The sequence below is a fragment of the Ambystoma mexicanum genome, chromosome 4p (assembly GCF_040938575.1).
Source record: "Ambystoma mexicanum isolate Mex_15411 chromosome 4p, UKY_AmexF1_1, whole genome shotgun sequence".
In the NCBI taxonomy this organism is placed as follows: Eukaryota; Metazoa; Chordata; class Amphibia; order Caudata; family Ambystomatidae; genus Ambystoma; species Ambystoma mexicanum.
Window position 1 is genome coordinate 1,048,082,686 of NC_090927.1, and position 16,632 is coordinate 1,048,099,317.

At 46.8% G+C, this 16,632-nt stretch overlaps 1 protein-coding gene across 2 annotated transcripts in view; it reads left to right on the top strand.

The window, feature by feature from the left end:
• MCM9 (minichromosome maintenance 9 homologous recombination repair factor) overlaps nucleotides 1-15,241 on the top strand; it is a 907,286-nt gene extending 892,045 nt beyond the window's left edge. For both annotated transcript variants that reach the window (XM_069606612.1, XM_069606613.1), the window contains exon 13: nucleotides 12,363-15,241. In XM_069606612.1, the coding sequence (XP_069462713.1) occupies nucleotides 12,363-14,082 (1,720 nt within the window). In that variant the 3' untranslated portion in view covers nucleotides 14,083-15,241. The remainder of the gene's footprint in view (nucleotides 1-12,362) is intronic.
• The last annotated feature ends 1,391 nt before the right edge of the window (nucleotides 15,242-16,632 follow it).

The following is a 16,632-nucleotide window of genomic DNA, read 5'->3' on the forward strand; positions in this document are numbered from 1 at the left end:
GCATGCCACATCTGCATCAGTTGGCTGTGTCCCACATTCTGTTGAAATCATTGGGGTCACAGTTTTTGCCACCCAGGACGCTGTGGTGTCCCACCCCCGAAAAAAAACCCTCATACCCCAGCCACCAGACAGGTTGCCTATACTTGTGGTCCCCCCCAATCAACACCCCTCATACCCCAGACAGCAGACAGGTTGCCTATGCGTGTGGTCCCCCCTCCCCCCCAACAACACCCCTCATACCCCAGCCAGCAGACAGGTTGCCTATGCTTGTGGCCTCCCCCCTAAACAACACCCCTCATTGCCCTGTGGTTATACTTACCCAGCACCCAGGTACATTGTGCAGAGTGTCGTGCCATGTAGCGGTGTAGCGTGGAGTTGCGCAGCACCATGGCATCATTTGTGGATCCCAGGAATCTTGCACAGCAATGTGTTATTATATTTCTTGCATCGCACACCATCTGGACATTCAGGGAATGGTACAGCTTCCTTTTGCGGTACACTACCCCCACGGCATGCCGGACTACCAGCTCCACATGGGTGCAGTCAAGGACACTGGTTACGTTTGGCATGCATGCCAGTGCATGGAATGCTATTTTGGTAGCATTCTCCTCCTCCGCAGTCCGTGGTAAATATATGTGGCCCCTTCCGTATTTCAGGAGGGCATCTAGCACCTGGTTGAGCACACCGGAGAAACATGGTTGGGAGATGCCATGCAGCTGCCCCACTGTGTTCTGGTAAGTGCCTGTGGCAAAGAAGTGTAGCACATACACTACCTTCAGCAAGGGGGAGGATGGCTGTCCAGATGTTGATGAGGCTTACCAGGTCATCATGAATGAGGTCCACTATTGTGCATGTGGTGTCCCTGTCCAGGCGGTGCAGGGTGTGGATCTGTGCAGGGGTTAGGTCAAATGGGCTGGCCCTTAGACGAGGGATTGGTGACTGCCTCCTTTGCCTCCCGCGCCTCCGCTGCATTCCCTGGTTCAATGCCTGCTGGAAAAGGAGCAGTGCAGGCATTTCCTCCAGCCCCAGTATTGCAACTGCTAATGGTCGCATTTTGGGTTTGAAAGGGGTGTGGTGTGTGGGAGTACTTCTTTTCTGCTATGCCAGACTCCATTGCCTCCACCTGTGCTGATTGTGTGCACCTGTGGCAGGTTTCAACACAGCAGATCGCTATTAACGGCATCATGGTAACCGTTCTTACTGGCATCTGGATGCTGTTGAGTGCATGTCCGTGCACCTCGTAATGTGCACTTCCTTGCGGCATGCCGGTGTTACTGGCATGGCTGCCGCATGTCTGCGCTCATTCCGGCAAGGTGCTACCCGGTCACAGCGGGTCCCTGCCGATGCCGGTAAATGATGCCGGTATTCCCATACCGGCATCGTTATTACCAGACCGCTAACCTTGTAATGAGGCCCAATATTTTGTATGTCTTTTCTGATATCAACAGGAATGAAAGTCGACACTTGCAAACATTATGTCGGCAATAGGTGCTGCAATGAATCCAATGGAGTCATCTCATATTCCCTGGCAGTAACCTCCTCCCATGTGGCCAAAGGACGGCAGCCACTACCTTATCCTGACCCTGGGGCTGGCTACGTGATGGAGGATCACATGGGAGGAGACAACTACCGGGGAGATGTCATGACTTCATTGGATGATACATGGGATGCCCCATTTGCCCATGTAGAAGACTCCTTGATACCCAACACCCTATTGGCCTATTGCCATATATCTATCCCCCCCCCTTTACAGAAAGTAAAGCATCTTCCCAACATCATCCAGACCAACTTGCCATTTGTGGTCTAAATAGCACAAGCTCCCATTTCCATTTTTATGGAACTGATATATCATGTGGAATTCGTAAAAGCAAATTTCCAAATGCTAAACAGCAAAAAACATCAATGTGCTTCAATTTCCTCAACCACCTGAGCACTGAAATGAGGATATATGAATAGATGTAGAGCAACAAGTGCAGCAAGCATGCTAGTTGTTGGAAGACACCTGTACGCTGCACCATTAGAAAATGGTCAGCGCACTGGCAGAAAGTCGGCGGGCTCGGGCGAAGATATGGCTTCTCCAGTAGCAGCGGACAGAGGCTGGAGGCTAGAACCAGCATGCAGAGGTTGGAAGCACAAGCCAATATACAGAGGCTGGAGGCATGTGGCGGAGCGAGGAAGCTCCTTGACAGAAGAGGACCAAGATGTGGTGCGAGAGAGGTGGGCCGAGGGGATCGTGGGAACTGTGAGAGGAACCCGGAGCATACAGCCACCAAGAGAAGCATTGTGTTCCTTACCAAGAGCTAGAGAGAAGAAAGCGTGCAGGAGCAGAGCCGCAGAGGAATCAGGAGGACCGTCAGCCACCCAGACCACGGGACAAGCACCAAAGGAATGCTGTGTAAGCGCGAGCAAGACCGAGGACGCCACACAGAGCCGGTGAGTCTGCCATTGCATAGTGAGGAGCCCAGGGTATTTCATTGACTTTGCCAAAGAGACTTTGAATGCTATAAAGATACAGAAAGTTAATTATTTCAAAAATTGTTTATAAAAGAAAAAAGGCAGAGTGCCAACCTGAACCCCAAATTAAGAAGTGAATGAAATATTGTGGGGAAAGCTTGACTGAGAGCAAGTCGATATACCCAGCCAAGAAGGGTATATGCTACTTGGTTATTAAGAGGAAAGTGAATGAATGAAATCCTGGCAAACATAAACCAGGCAGTTCTGAGTTCAAGAGGTATCCTGGCAGGAGAGTACACCAGGCAAGTTGCAAACCTATGAAAAAGAACAAGACCAGGGATTATTTGTTGAACAAAGATGGAACTTTTTGTTAAAGAAGAGCGTATAAGGTTAAACAGGATTTTTGTGGGCCAAGAAAAGATGCAAACAACTGTTCGTCCCAGAGACATTGATACACAATTGGAGAATCCAGGGGAAGGAGTCCCCCTCTGGAACCAAGCCCTTTTCTTCCCAGATAACAGTTACTTTGGTGTTGTGCTGTTTCTTGTATGCACATTTTTTTAAACCTCAGGTAAAAGACATTTCCCTTTTCACTTTATTATTTTGTTTATAGTGTGAGGGTTAGAATAGAATGTTTGGACACAACGACGGCTTTTGATTTCTGACATCCTAACACCAACAGTTCCTTCGTTTTTAATTATAGGTCAGGAAACTCCTCTTAATGCAGGGACAGAGAGGCCTTTTCCCAACCCAATGCATTTAATTGAAGTATTTAACCAAAAACATGACTTGTGTCTGGCTTTCATTCCTTACCCCTCACAGTGCCTAATTGAACAGAGAACAGAAACCTTTTACCTTATCAAACAAGCATTTTTAAGGCCTCCTTCATTTGCATCCACCCTTTCGCGAGCCTCCACCACAGTGGGATTTAAATTGGGCTTGATCTGCGTTAATCTACAAACATTTTGAACGTAAGGCTTCTTGCAACTTGGATCTCTTAACATGGAAAACAGTGTTTTAGTAGCAATTTCTTCAGCGAGGAGAGTTGGAGAGCTTCAGGATTTGTGCTCAAAGGAGCCAGATCTTATTTTTCCTAGAGATAAGGTAGTCGGTCGTATGATGCCCTCTTTTTTTTTTTTCTTTTTTTCTTTTTACCTTTTTACCTAAAGCAGTTTTGGAATTTCATCTAAATTAAGAAATGTTCCTTCCGATCTTTTATGCTAGACCACATTCTTCACTGGCGGAAGAGCCCCTACATAATCTGGATGTGTCACAAGCTCCGAAATTCCATTTAGAGAGAACCAAACTGTTCAGAAAATCAGACCAACTCTTTATCACTTATGGCGGCCACTCTCCTGGCAGTAAAGCTGTAAAAGCTTCAACTGCCAGGTATTGCAAAAGCTTACGACGACGTGAGGGGGCTTTCAGCTCCGCAGAGACTTCAGGTCCATTCCACAAAAGTTAAGGCAGCACCAGTAGCCTTTATTAGGCACATCCCCGTTGTAGAAGTGTACAGGGCTGCTACCTGGGCACTTCACTAGCTTTTTGCAAGCATTACACTTTGGATGCATCCTTCAGGAAAGATGCTAAATTTGCCCAAGAGGGGCTTTGCAATTTATTTGCTTAAATCGCATATATGCTGTCTACTCCACCCTAACAATCATTGAGGCTTTTTAGTCATGTCCCAACCAGTTGGGAAGGGGGGAGAGCAGGACGACAGAGAAAAGAAAAAATACCTTCATAGTGATTGAGGTTCTCTTAGTCCTTGCTCTCCCTCCTTTACAACACCCACCCAGCCATCCCCAGTAAAAGCATATATTTTATCACAACCGCCAGTAGGCTAAATGAGAAAAAAACTGAAAGGAACTGGGTTTGGATGGTTGGTGACTTAGGGGTGAAAGGAGGGACTGGTGCACAAAGGGCCGCACATGCCCGATGTAGTCCCATCATGTTAAAATTCTTAAAAGGACAGCTATCTCTTAAAGCTTGTTTTTTTCCAAACCACCTGCGGATACAGGCATTCCCAACAAGTTGTGAAGGAGGGAGAGCAAGGACTAGGAGAACATGTGTGTTCTGTTTGTTTTGTCCCTGGTGTATGTTCCACTTTTTTACTCCCTCATAAACTGGCCCGCTGCTTGCTTTCATCTTTGTACTATTATTGAGTCACCTTCCGGGGATAGCCTCCACAGTCTGCAAGGGTGTTATTGTAAGTTATTTCTCCTCAAATTGAATTCCCTTTTCTTCAAATAAATACAAATACAAACAATTACACAAGAATGTTTATATTGCTCACATGGAAACTTACTTATTTGAATTGCCCAGAACCACAACAAAAAGATCCACTTTTAATGACCTTTCTATTTATTGCGAATACTTTACATTTAAAACTGCATGCAAGATCTTTGGGGAACATCTGCATAGCCTTTACCAGTTATATGGTAAGAAAGAGCATGTTCCAGCCAGCATGGAGTTTCCAATGTTGTATGGACAGTCTCCCTTTAGCAATGAGAATAAACTGCACATGGGCTTTTGGGGTAGGTGTCGACGCTGAATGGGGCAGACCCAGTTGCATTTCATTATTTGAGTTAAAAGTGCGAGTGAGCGGGCCTTGCAAGTAAAGACCATTCTCCCACAGGTATCTGAGGGAGAGCTTGAGTGGAACGGCCTAGGGCATTGCACACAGAGAGCTCCCTAGAGTTTCTCCAGCATTGGCTCTTTCATGGATTCACATGCTTAGAATATTCCCCGTCGTCAGACTGGGAACCCTCGGTACACATATATAGTTGTTTCCTATAGGAAAAAACTTCCGACACTTGTGTGTCCTATCCACGTCTACGTCCTCTCTGGGGCCGTTCACGCATGCCCCGTAGGACGTAGCGGTATAAAAGCCCCGCACCCGCGGGTCCCGTCAGATTTCAACCATCTCCAAAGATAGTGGGATCTCCTCGCGTAGTCTCTACGGCTAGATTTTTTCGAATCGTCGAACTCCTGTGAGTTTGTTAATTTTTTTCGGAATGTCGGGAAAACCTCTTTTTCGCCCGTGTGCCACATGCGGATTGAAGAAGGTTTACGAGGGGGATGGCCATTTAGACTGTATTTATTGCCTCCACCCTCACCACTCGGCAGACCAGTGCGAAATATGTAAAGGTTTCTCCCAGAAAATCGAAATCGACGGCTGGTATCATGGTTAAATGACGGTGCGGGAGCGTACCCTCAGTCAGAAGTGGGCTCTGTGCGCAGCGTGGCCTCTGCAAAAACATCAGGAGCCCCTCGACGCCCAACTTCGTCGGAACCTCCGGCTAAGAAGTCACGACCTGTGGAAAAGGACGTTCCACGAAGTCACTCTTCTAAGGACTCTTCTAAAGACTCTTCAAGAAAGACATCATCGTCAACTTCGTCGAAGAAAGGAAAGGAAAGGCCTAAATCCTCCTCGGGCGATCAACACAGATCAGCCACGAGTAGAGAGTTGGATAAACGCAGGGAGAGCGCTGTGAAGGCGGGACCGCCTAAACCACCTGCAGGCCCAACGTCGACGACGACGAACCAGTCGGTGTCCTCACTGCCTCTGACGCAGTCGATTTCACCGGTCATCAACCAAGCGACGACCTCGGCGACGATGTCCTCGTCGACGGAAGTTCTGGCCTGGAGACCAGAAGTATTCGATATGGGGCTGCCTGACACATTGCTACAAGAACAGGCAGCGTCATTTGCGGCGAAAGAAGACGACGGCTTCAGAATTGTGAGCCCGGTGGGCCTAGGTCTACGAGCCAGGTTTCCATCAGGAGCAACCTGCTCTCAGGTGTTTACTCAACCTCCAAGCTCTCAGGCGACCCTGTCCATGGAGGTACTGTCCTCCTTGCACTCGCTGCTGAAATCGCTGGACGAAAGGCTACCACCTATACCGTCGACACGCCCCGTCGACGAGCCCGGCCCTTCACACCGCCCGACTGGGGTTCCAACTATTCCACCAGTCCAGGAGGAAGGTGAGCTTTCGGACTCCCTGTCTGACCACGGGTCAGCGTCAGATATATCCCTCTCACCATCTAGGGATCCATCCTGGGTGTCGGATGTGGAAATGGAAACACCGAAGAGTCCCACTCACCCGTCACCACCGGACGATATAGGTGCCTTTCATTCCATGATGGAAAAAGCATGCAAGGAGTTTGGCCTGGTCCAACAGGAGGAGAAAAAGGACTGTTTTCTTTTTGACCATATGGGCAAGAGTAGACGCTCAATATTCTCAATACCCATTTTAGACCATGTCTGGAAAGAAGGTGTTCAAACCATGCGTCACCCATTTTCTGAGCCTGCTGTCAAAGGCCGCATTGAAAAGAAATTTAAGGTACCAGACTCTACACCGAAGTGTCTTTCGTCTCAGCCTACACCGGACTCGGTGGTAAAAGAAAAGCAAAGGCCCAACATAAATGCTCTACCCCTCCAGATAATGAGGCGAGGCGCCAAGACGTGTTTGGTAAGAAGGTTCTTTCTGTGGGGGCCTCAACGGTGAAAGCAGCTAACTCCCTGGCGATTGTGGCCAGATATGACAGGGAGATGTGGCACCGACTGGCACCTATTCTGGACCACCTCCCGGAAGAACATAGAAGAACGGCTATGTCCCTGGTTCGAGAAGGCGAAGAAGCATCTAATCATGCTATTAACATAGCGGTGGACCTGGCAGATTCGGGTTTTAAACAAATAAGTAACGGAGTTGTTCTAAGACGCCAGGCTTGGCTTAAGTGCACCAACTTCAGACCCGAAGTACAGTATAAAGTTTTGGACATGCCCTTCGAAGGTGATCTTCTTTTCGGAGAAAAGGTGGACGAGGCCTTGAAGGGCATGAAGGAGGACTCAGATACAGCACGCTCGTTGGGTTCTCTCCAGAGCGGTAAGCCCTTTCGTTCTTTTCGTCCCTTTAGAGGAGCATCTGGAAACTCAAGATTCTCAGCAACCAGGGATAGATCTTTTGGTAGATCAGCGTATCCTTCTCAAGGATATAGACGCGCCTCTCCGACCTCAAGCCGGCGCAGAAACTTCCAGTCTTCCAAGAGACGACCAACTTATTCGTCATCGACGAGCAAACAGAAAGACCAACAATGACGGGAAGCGTACCGTTCTGGGAGGAAGAGTGTCAAGCTGCATCGAGGAATGGGAGACCATCACTACAGATCAGTGGGTTTTGGACACTGTGAGGTACGGACATTCCCTACTGTTCAAATGCAAACCTCCAAAATGTCCACCAATACACCTATCCCAGCCACATCTAAACATCTTGCGGCAGGAAGTAACACTCATGTTACAGAAAGGCGCCATCGAATTAGTCCCTGCATCGCAGAAAGGCCTAGGGGTATACTCACGGTGTTTTGTGTAAAAGAAACCAAACGGAAAATGCACTCTATTCTCGATCTGCGAGACCTCAACAAGACCCTACAGAGTCAAAAATTCAAAATGCTTACCATGCAGGAGGTGATCAGATCCGTCCAAAGGGACGATTTTTTGGCGTCACTGGATCTACAGGACGCGTACTTCCACATTCCGGTGTGTCAAAAACACGGGAGGTTTCTGAGGTTCATGGTAGGTCAGACACACTACCAATTTGCAGTGCTCCCATTTGGTCTAAAGTCCTCCCCAAGAACGTTTACAAAATGTTTGGCACCTGTGGCAGCCTGGCTGCGAAAGGGAGGGCATCATGTATACCCGTACCTCGACGACTGGCTTGTGAGGGGATCCTCCCCAGCGTCGACCAACGACAGCGTACAAGCCACCTTACAGCTTCTGCAACGACTGGGGTTCGCAGTGAACTTCGAAAAGTCTTCTCTAAAGCCCTCAAGGAGCTTGAAATTCTTGGGAGCTCAATTCGAAACCCACTCAGGAATAGTGAAACCGTCCCTAGACAGAATACTGAAGATCGAACAACTGACGAGTCGACTTTGCCTACAGAGCACGTTTTCCGTGAGAAAATATGTGGCAATCCTGGGTTCCATGGCTTCATGCATCCACCTAGTAGCAAACTGCCGATTGTTCATGAGGCCTCTACAGGAGTTCCTGTCGGACAGATGGAAGCAGGCCACGGGCCGGTGGTCAGATAGGATAACCGTCAACGACGAGGGTGTCATCAGATCCCTCCAATGGTGGAAAATCTTTCACAACCTGGACAGAGGGGTTCCTCTACAAGAGCCGGAATTTCAGAACACCATCATCACGGACGCCTCCCTGACAGGTTGGGGAGCACACATGAACGATCATCAAACCCAGGGCAGATGGTCTTCGACCGAATCGCACCTACACATCAACGTACTGGAACTGAGAGCAGTGAGATGGGCCTTGAAATCATTCCTTCCACATATCAAAGGATCAAAAGTAAGAGTGCTGACAGACAACACGACAGCCATGTTCTACTTGATAAAGCAAGGCGGCACCAGATCCAGGACTCTTTCGGCGGAAGCTCAAAAGATCTGGCACTGGGCATTGAAACACAACATATCCTTAGTGGCTTACCATCTCCCGGTTGTGAAGAATGTGCAAGCGGATTCCCTGAGCAGGACAATGGCTCAAATACACGAGTGGGAGCTGGACACCGGTCAGCTACAAATAATCTTCGAAAGGTGGGGGACCCCATCAATCGACCTCTTCGCAACGAAAGAAAACAAGAAATGCGAACAGTTCGCGAGCAGATGGCCTCAAAAAGGATCCCTGGGGGAAGCGTTCTCGTTTCCTTGGACAGACAAGTTCCTGTACGCTTTCCCTCCGCTCCCCCTTATACGGAGGACAATCCAGGGGATTCGCAGGTATAAATACCGGGTCATCCTAGTGGCACCGTATTGGCCGAGACAACCATGGTTTTCAGACCTCCTACATCTGTCGTTGGAACAGCCTATAACTCTCCAGAAAGTGCCGAACCTTCTGTCCAGGGACAAGGGAACGGTGTGGCACCACAATCCGGACAGCCTCAACTTAACAGCATGGCTCCTGACTTTTCAGAGTTCGGCAGCTTGAAAGTCTCGTCGGATTGCCGGAGAATTCTGCAGGCGGCTAGGGCCCCTTCGACTAACAAATCATACATATGCAAATGGCGAAGGTTCTGTACGTGATGTGAAACACAGCACGAAATTCAGCCTTTAGAAGTAACCCCTGAACAAATTCTTCCGTATCTTCTTCACCTAGCTGAGAGTGGGCTGTCATCATCGTCCATCAAAGTGCACTTGGCGGCCATTTCAAGGTTTACGAGGAGGAGGCAGTCTTCACCATTATTCAGTGACAGACTGGTGAAACATTTCATGAGGGGTCTCTTTAGAACTTTCCCCCCTACGAAGCGGTTCCCACCGTCGTTGAGTTTAAATGTGTTGTTGGCTGCCTTCATGAAGCCTCCATTTGAGCCAATGTCCTCTTCATCCATGCAGTTCCTATCTTGGAAACTGGCTTTCTTAATTGCCATTACATCGGCTAGAAGAATGTCGGAATTACAGGCATTGGTCATAGATCCTCCATATATGAGATTCTTTAAGGACAAAGTAATTTTAGCAACTAACCCTACTTTCATCCCGAAAGTACCGACAGTCTATCACAAGCACTCAACCCTGGCCCTTCCTACTTTCTTTGCGTCCCCGTCGGCGGAAAAAGCCCTTCATACTCTGGACGTCAAAAGGGCGTTAAAATTTTACCTGCAAAGGACGCAAGATATCCGAACTACCAGACAGTTGTTCATTGCCTACGGTCCGTCGGCGAGAGGAAGGGCAATCTCCAAGCAAGGCCTGGCTCGTTGGGTCTCTTCGGCAATTACTTTTAGTCACTCCAAGGCTGGGAGACCCCTACAAGGACGCCCTAGAGCCCATTCCACGAGATCGACAGCCTCCTCTGCGGCTCTATGGGCAGGAATTCCTCTGACAGACATCTGCCAGGCGGCGGCATGGTCTGTCCCACACACGTTTACGCGCCATTACTGCCTGGAAAGGCAGCACGCGGATGAGGTACAGATGGGAAGGGCAGTCCTGCGCCATCTGTTTCAATGAGGTAAGCCAAAAACGGTTAAGCTTTGTCGTTTGCCTTGCCTATTCTGGTTCATTAGTGTGCCTGTTTTGAGCAATATGTATTATGAATATGTATATATCAGAAAATATGTTGCTGCCTACGTGCCTATATATATATATATATATATATATATATATATATATTAGGTTTTGGGGTGTTTTTTGTAGGGTATGTTACATTGCATTCTCACCTCCTTCTTTTAGGATACTGCTATACAATCTATTCTAAGCATGTGAATCCATGAAAGATCCAATGCTGGAGAAGGGAGTAGTTTCTTACCTGTAACTCCATTTCTCCAGCGTTGGTATCTTTCATGGATTCACATGCGCCCACCAGCCTCCCGGAATGCAATGTGCAAGATATGTGCATAAGCAGGTTCCCCTTTCTACTTTGGAGGGGCCGAAATCTGACGGGACCCGCGGGGGCGGGGCTTTTATACCGCTACGTCCTACGGGGCATGCATGAACGGCCCCAGAGAGGACGTAGATGTGGATAGGACACACAAGTGTCGGAAGTTTTTTCCTATAGGAAACGACTATATATGTGTACCGAGGGTTCCCAGTCTGACGACGGGGAATATTCTAAGCATGTGAATCCATGAAAGATACCAACGCTGGAGAAATGGAGTTACAGGTAAGAAACTACTCCCTTCCTAATCGCGAAGCTGGAGGCCCACCCGGACCTGTTGGTTACCTGTTTATTCTGTACACCTTCCCGAGGCTTTGCCAGGTCTACCTCGTGACACTCTTACTCAGCTAGCCTTCCAAAGGGGAAAAGTTAATGTGCTCCATTTGATAGCTTCAGAAAGCACGATGCAAGGACCGCTCTGCTAACAGGGATAACAGGGAGTGGCTGCAGACCACTCCTTAAAGTCTAGGCTCTCCATCAATGGTTGTGTATTGGGTCCTCATGTGAATATCTGGAGACAGGAACTGTTGGGAAAATCTGCACCGCTGCATCCTTCTTTCTCTCCAACCTTTTTCCATCTTTCCCACGCTTAGATAAACTGATCATTTACGAAACCCTCCCTAAAGCTGGATGACCATACCCACCTTCTAAAACTAACTTGGCTGTCCTTGTTCTATCTCTCTAGAGAACGTGCCAAGCTCTTTGGGATGTTGCTGGAGAAATGATGTCATAAGTCGCATTCAGGACAGGAAGCACATCGGAAACACAGGTTGCCATAAACCTGCAAAAAATCCTGGCCTTCCTTTGCTCACACAGATTCCTGCAAGCGGGATGCATGTTTAAACATGCACACATGGCATACACAGGCATACTTCTTGCCACCCCCCCACCCTCCAAAGGGTTGGATAGGATTGTTCACCTCCTGAATGCAGTCTTCTCCTGCCCCCACAAGGTGAAGTCTGGACACCCATCTGCATGAGAAGACAACCATCCCCAGATTAATTACAACCCAGTTTGCCCTAGTCAGTGAGGTGCATCCTTTTGAGGCATGGTTGAACGTATTTGCATGAAGTTGGCCCACTTTGGTAATGATGAACGAAAGCGGATGGAAAAAGCTATTTCAAGATGTTTGCAGTTGTTTAGATGAGTTCGCACAAGCATGTCATCAATTGTTCCCTGTTGTTGAGTGTAAGACTCGGTAACCTTTCCCTACACATTGTAGCTGTGTCTCTCAGCCTGAAATGCTTGCCCACTGTGTCAGCATTCTTTTGTTCTATATAAAATATAAATGTTTGGTCATGTAAACAATGGTATTCTGTAAGATCAGCTTACATGTCATTTTTGGCGTTACAATGTCAAAAGATATTTCGGTTTTGTGTTTACATTGTGAGCTTTGAGAATGGAGGAGGGTTGTAGAAATTATATACAAGTTGGAAATGGCATCCTCAAAAACTAATTCTTTTTTTTCCCTGCAGGCTTCAGGAGGACATTTCCTGCCAATCACAGGCAGGGGAAAGGAGTGTTGGAAGCACCATAACCTCTGCAAGTGGTGGCGTGAACCCAAAGCAAATGGTGCCAACCGGTCCATCAGACAAACAAGAGAACAGCGGTCTGTCCACTGCACTGGTTTCAGAGAATGCAAATGTCGTTTCAGAGGCGGGCCCTGCCACCAGCCACGAGGCCACTATGAAGAATAGCTCAAGGCCTGCCACTAAACACAAAGATGGAGGTAGTGATAAGGGATTGGAGTGGTTTGATTCTCTTGAGCACCACTTAGGTGAAAAGTCAGAAACTAACAGGGTGTCTCCAGTATCTACAAGAGTGGGAGAACCTGCTGCCAAAGACACCCCAAATGGTTTTAACGGAAGGCCCAAAGCCAGTGGTTGTGAAGAGAACATGAGCATCAGCAAAAACAAGGCCAAGATCAAAGATCCATGTCACACTGCATCGCTTAGCATTGAAAACTTTGCAAACGAGACAGCTTCTGAATCCAATAGAAAAGAAGCAGAAGGCCAAGCAGGTAACATCAAAAGCAGCAAGAAAAAGTGTCTCGATTCAGCTGCTGGTACTTCTGATTCAATTATTACAGAACGGGTCTCTAAGAAACTCCGGAAGAAACACATAGAAGCGCTGCAGGAACTTGCCTTGAGTGCAGGCAGAACTCCTGAACCAGCACCTGAACATCTCTTAGATGGCACAGCAGATGGTGTTATGAGTTCCCCTATAGGCCCACCTCATAGTACACCCATTGGGGGAAAGAATCCTCGGTCTTCTTTGAAAAAAAGAAGTCATGCTCAAATGTCTAAGGGCGAAGAGGCAACCACAAGTTCCTGCTACCCTGAAGCAGACACATGCACAAGCCCTGTGCTAGCTAAACTGGGCAGGTTTTCATTTCAACAGAAGTCAAAGCTTGTGCATTCATCAGAAGAAAACACAAGCCCACACATTCCTTCTGTCAACCAGACTTCTAACGGAAGTGAGCGTCCTAAAGGGCCAGGTGAAGAAGGGCAGCTGAATCCGGCCTCTCGTCCTTCAGCAAAGCTGCAGACAAAGATAACAGGCAGAATAGGAAATAGTAACTTGGAGAACAGATGCGCACTTGCCCTGAATGATGGGAGAGGCCTTCAAGTGTTCGCTGCAGTGAAGACTGGGCCCTCTGTCACCGGACATCAAACCGGCTTTAAAAAATCTATTGCCAGCAGTTCAGCAAGTAACTGCGGCTCAGTGGACGGTCAAGCAAAGAGCAACACAATTGAGAAAGTAATGGCAAAGGAAGCTGACAAGCCCAGTGCAGTAAAGCCTGGAGAGACTGTCTCAAAGGAAAAGCCTCGCCATGAAACTCTTCCTTCAGAAGAGAGGGAAGGCAAAGAGCAACAGCCTGGGATCCAAAGCAAAGCGAAGGTGTCCTCCAGCACACTGGCCAGACTGGCCCAGTTCTCCTTTTCACCGCCACCTGAACCGACTCCCATAAATCCACCATCTGTGCATGTCCAATGCACTAATAAGCAAGCCTCAGAGTTGCCTTCGGGGACCCATGAAATAAACACAGGCCCCAGGAGAAAGTGTTTTGAGCTCGAGCCCGTACGCAACAAATCTCTGACATGCCAGTCTCTGTTTTCCACTACAGCGGACCTCGATGACGAGACATTGGACTTTGATTGGGAGGAAGAGACTAAAAACAAATCAAAAACGTAGAACTGGTCTCCCATCCGAACCCCAATACCATGTCATATCACCAGTGTTGCCTCGTCTTCAAATTGTAGATTATGGATTTTCTATACTTTTAATTTGCACACAAACATTGTATCTAACTTTGATAGTTAGACATTAGGTATGAAAACAGGCGATTGTATCAATGAAATTGTGGAACAATTGAACTCTTCCATGTGAAAGATACCACTTCCTGGCCACCTTATTCTGCACTTCTTTGGGCCAGCTGTACTTTCCTTTGCATAGCACATGTTTATGACGTCATACAAATGGCGTTGCTCCTCTCACTCAGGAGTAGTTTATAAGAGGAGCTCGCTGCACTTGCTCTTGGGATATTCCTGAACTTGACATTACCTTGCTTTCAATTTACTTTCGGTATGCATGCCCAACCTAGTTTTGTGATTGGCTACCCGACGATTGTATTGATCATGTTGTTTTCCTTGGGTACTCTGCTTTTTGATGCCTTGTATTGACGTTGTGCCTGTATCTGAAACTGTGACCTCTACGCTTTAGACCAGAAATGGAGAAAGAAATGGTTATCCAACATTTGTCTTATGCAGGCAGCGAGGCTACTCAAGATCACAGACTTTGCTGCTTTTATCCCAAGATTTGTTTCAATGTGAGCCTCATATCAAAGTTTCTTTGCTGGGCTACCATGGAGAAACTCTAGCAAACAAGCACTTATTCAGAAATTATTGATTTTGAAATAGTTTTCTGTGAGCTGTTAAATCAAGCCTCTTCCAATTCTTGCACTTGTGACTTAATTTTTGACACCCCAAAATATTGTTTGGTGTTAGGGAGAATGTAGTTGATAGAAATAAGTATTATGCATAGTAATTCCTTAAAAGATGGAACTAGAATGAATGTAGAGAGTCATCCTATTTTTGGGAGGGCCAATACCGTTGCTGCAACCCTATCTGAAACGTAGCCGGTCATTGAGATATTTCTTTGTGATTGCATCAGTGCATAGTTTCTTGTGTGAGCAACCCTAATTTCTTGCCCCTAATAATGTAATTAATTTCAGACCGCTTCATCTAAAACATGTTTGCAACTCTATTTTGGGTCATACTTGGTTTCCCATAAGTGCCACATTACTCAGTGCAATGCACACAAGCCACAATTGTAATAAAAATAATTAGCTCCATGTGTTATTTCCATGCTATATTTCGTTAAAAAAGTATTAGTTACATATCAGAAATACTTCTGCTAATTACTATATCCCCAAATGGAATAAAAACCATTTGGGAACTTGCCTTTCACATTCCCTAGTAGCACAGAAACCTGAGATGTTTTCATTTCTTCAGGCACATGACCCTGATCTGGTCTGTTACTGAGACCTGGTTTTCGGCCATTTTTGCTCCGGATATAGGGTTACCCTCTTAACCTACCTCTCATCTGCCTGCTAGCTAACATGTTTCCCTCGCCTCTAACCTGCCTCTGTCCCTCACTTCCTCTGCCTCCACACTAGAACTTCACCCATCATGGTCTCATCCTGAGCACAGATGGCCGTTTCGCCTACCTGCACTTAGAAATGTCAAATGTTTGTTGTCCTAATATATGTATGTCCACTTATGTATTGTGCCGGTGACTGTTCCATTTACTCTCCTCCATAACCTGGTCAGAATGGCCCACAAACTCACCCCATTTTAAGAAGCTCACTGCTTCCAGTCAAATCTGATTTCTTATCTATCATCCGTTCTTTCATGCTCAAAAGAGCATTGTTCCTGTTGTATATAAATGAATAGTGCATATCTTACCAGCTGACTATTCCATTCTACATGTAGACTGTGATTCTGCTTACCCGGCAATCAAATATAACATTAATTTGTCGTGTTCTCTTTTATCGTTTACTTCCAATGTAAAAATGGAAGTCTTATTAGTCCGGCTATCTGTTTCTACATCTTTTACACTTAATTTATTATTGTCTATCACCCTCCTTCATTTGATTCTTCTTCTTTTGTAAAGCTTTCTTTGCTTTTATTTCTGATTTGGCTATAACGAATGTGCATTGCAGGTGATTTCAATATTTGGGTTGACTCTGCCGATTTTTCTTTTTTTTTTAACTGCGGTCTCCGGTATTGCTGGCATGAAAACTTTTAAATCAGTTTGTTGTTGGTTCCACACACATTAAGGGGCCCACCTTGATCTTATATTTGCCCCTCGTTGTTACGTGTGTTTCCAGCTTTGCTTTTAACTTGGTCTGATCAATATTTGATCCCTTTCGAATTTCTTTTACCAGCCCCACAAATCTTTCCCTTGCAAATCAAATCACTGCAGAAAAATTGCAGGTCAGTAGATTCTTCTACTCTGGCAGAGTAAATCATCTCTGATTCTTCCCGTTCTTTGGAAAAATCTTTGTCCTTGTCCCCAGCTCGGTTTATCGCAGCTTTCTCAGAAGCTCCTGGCACCATGGTGCCTATGAAACCTCTGCGTGAATCTTCTCACTCTTGAGCTCCATAGTTTACGCCTGACATTTCCATTCTTGGATCGAAACCGCGCCAACCTGAGCATAGATGGTGTTTAAGCTATGATCCC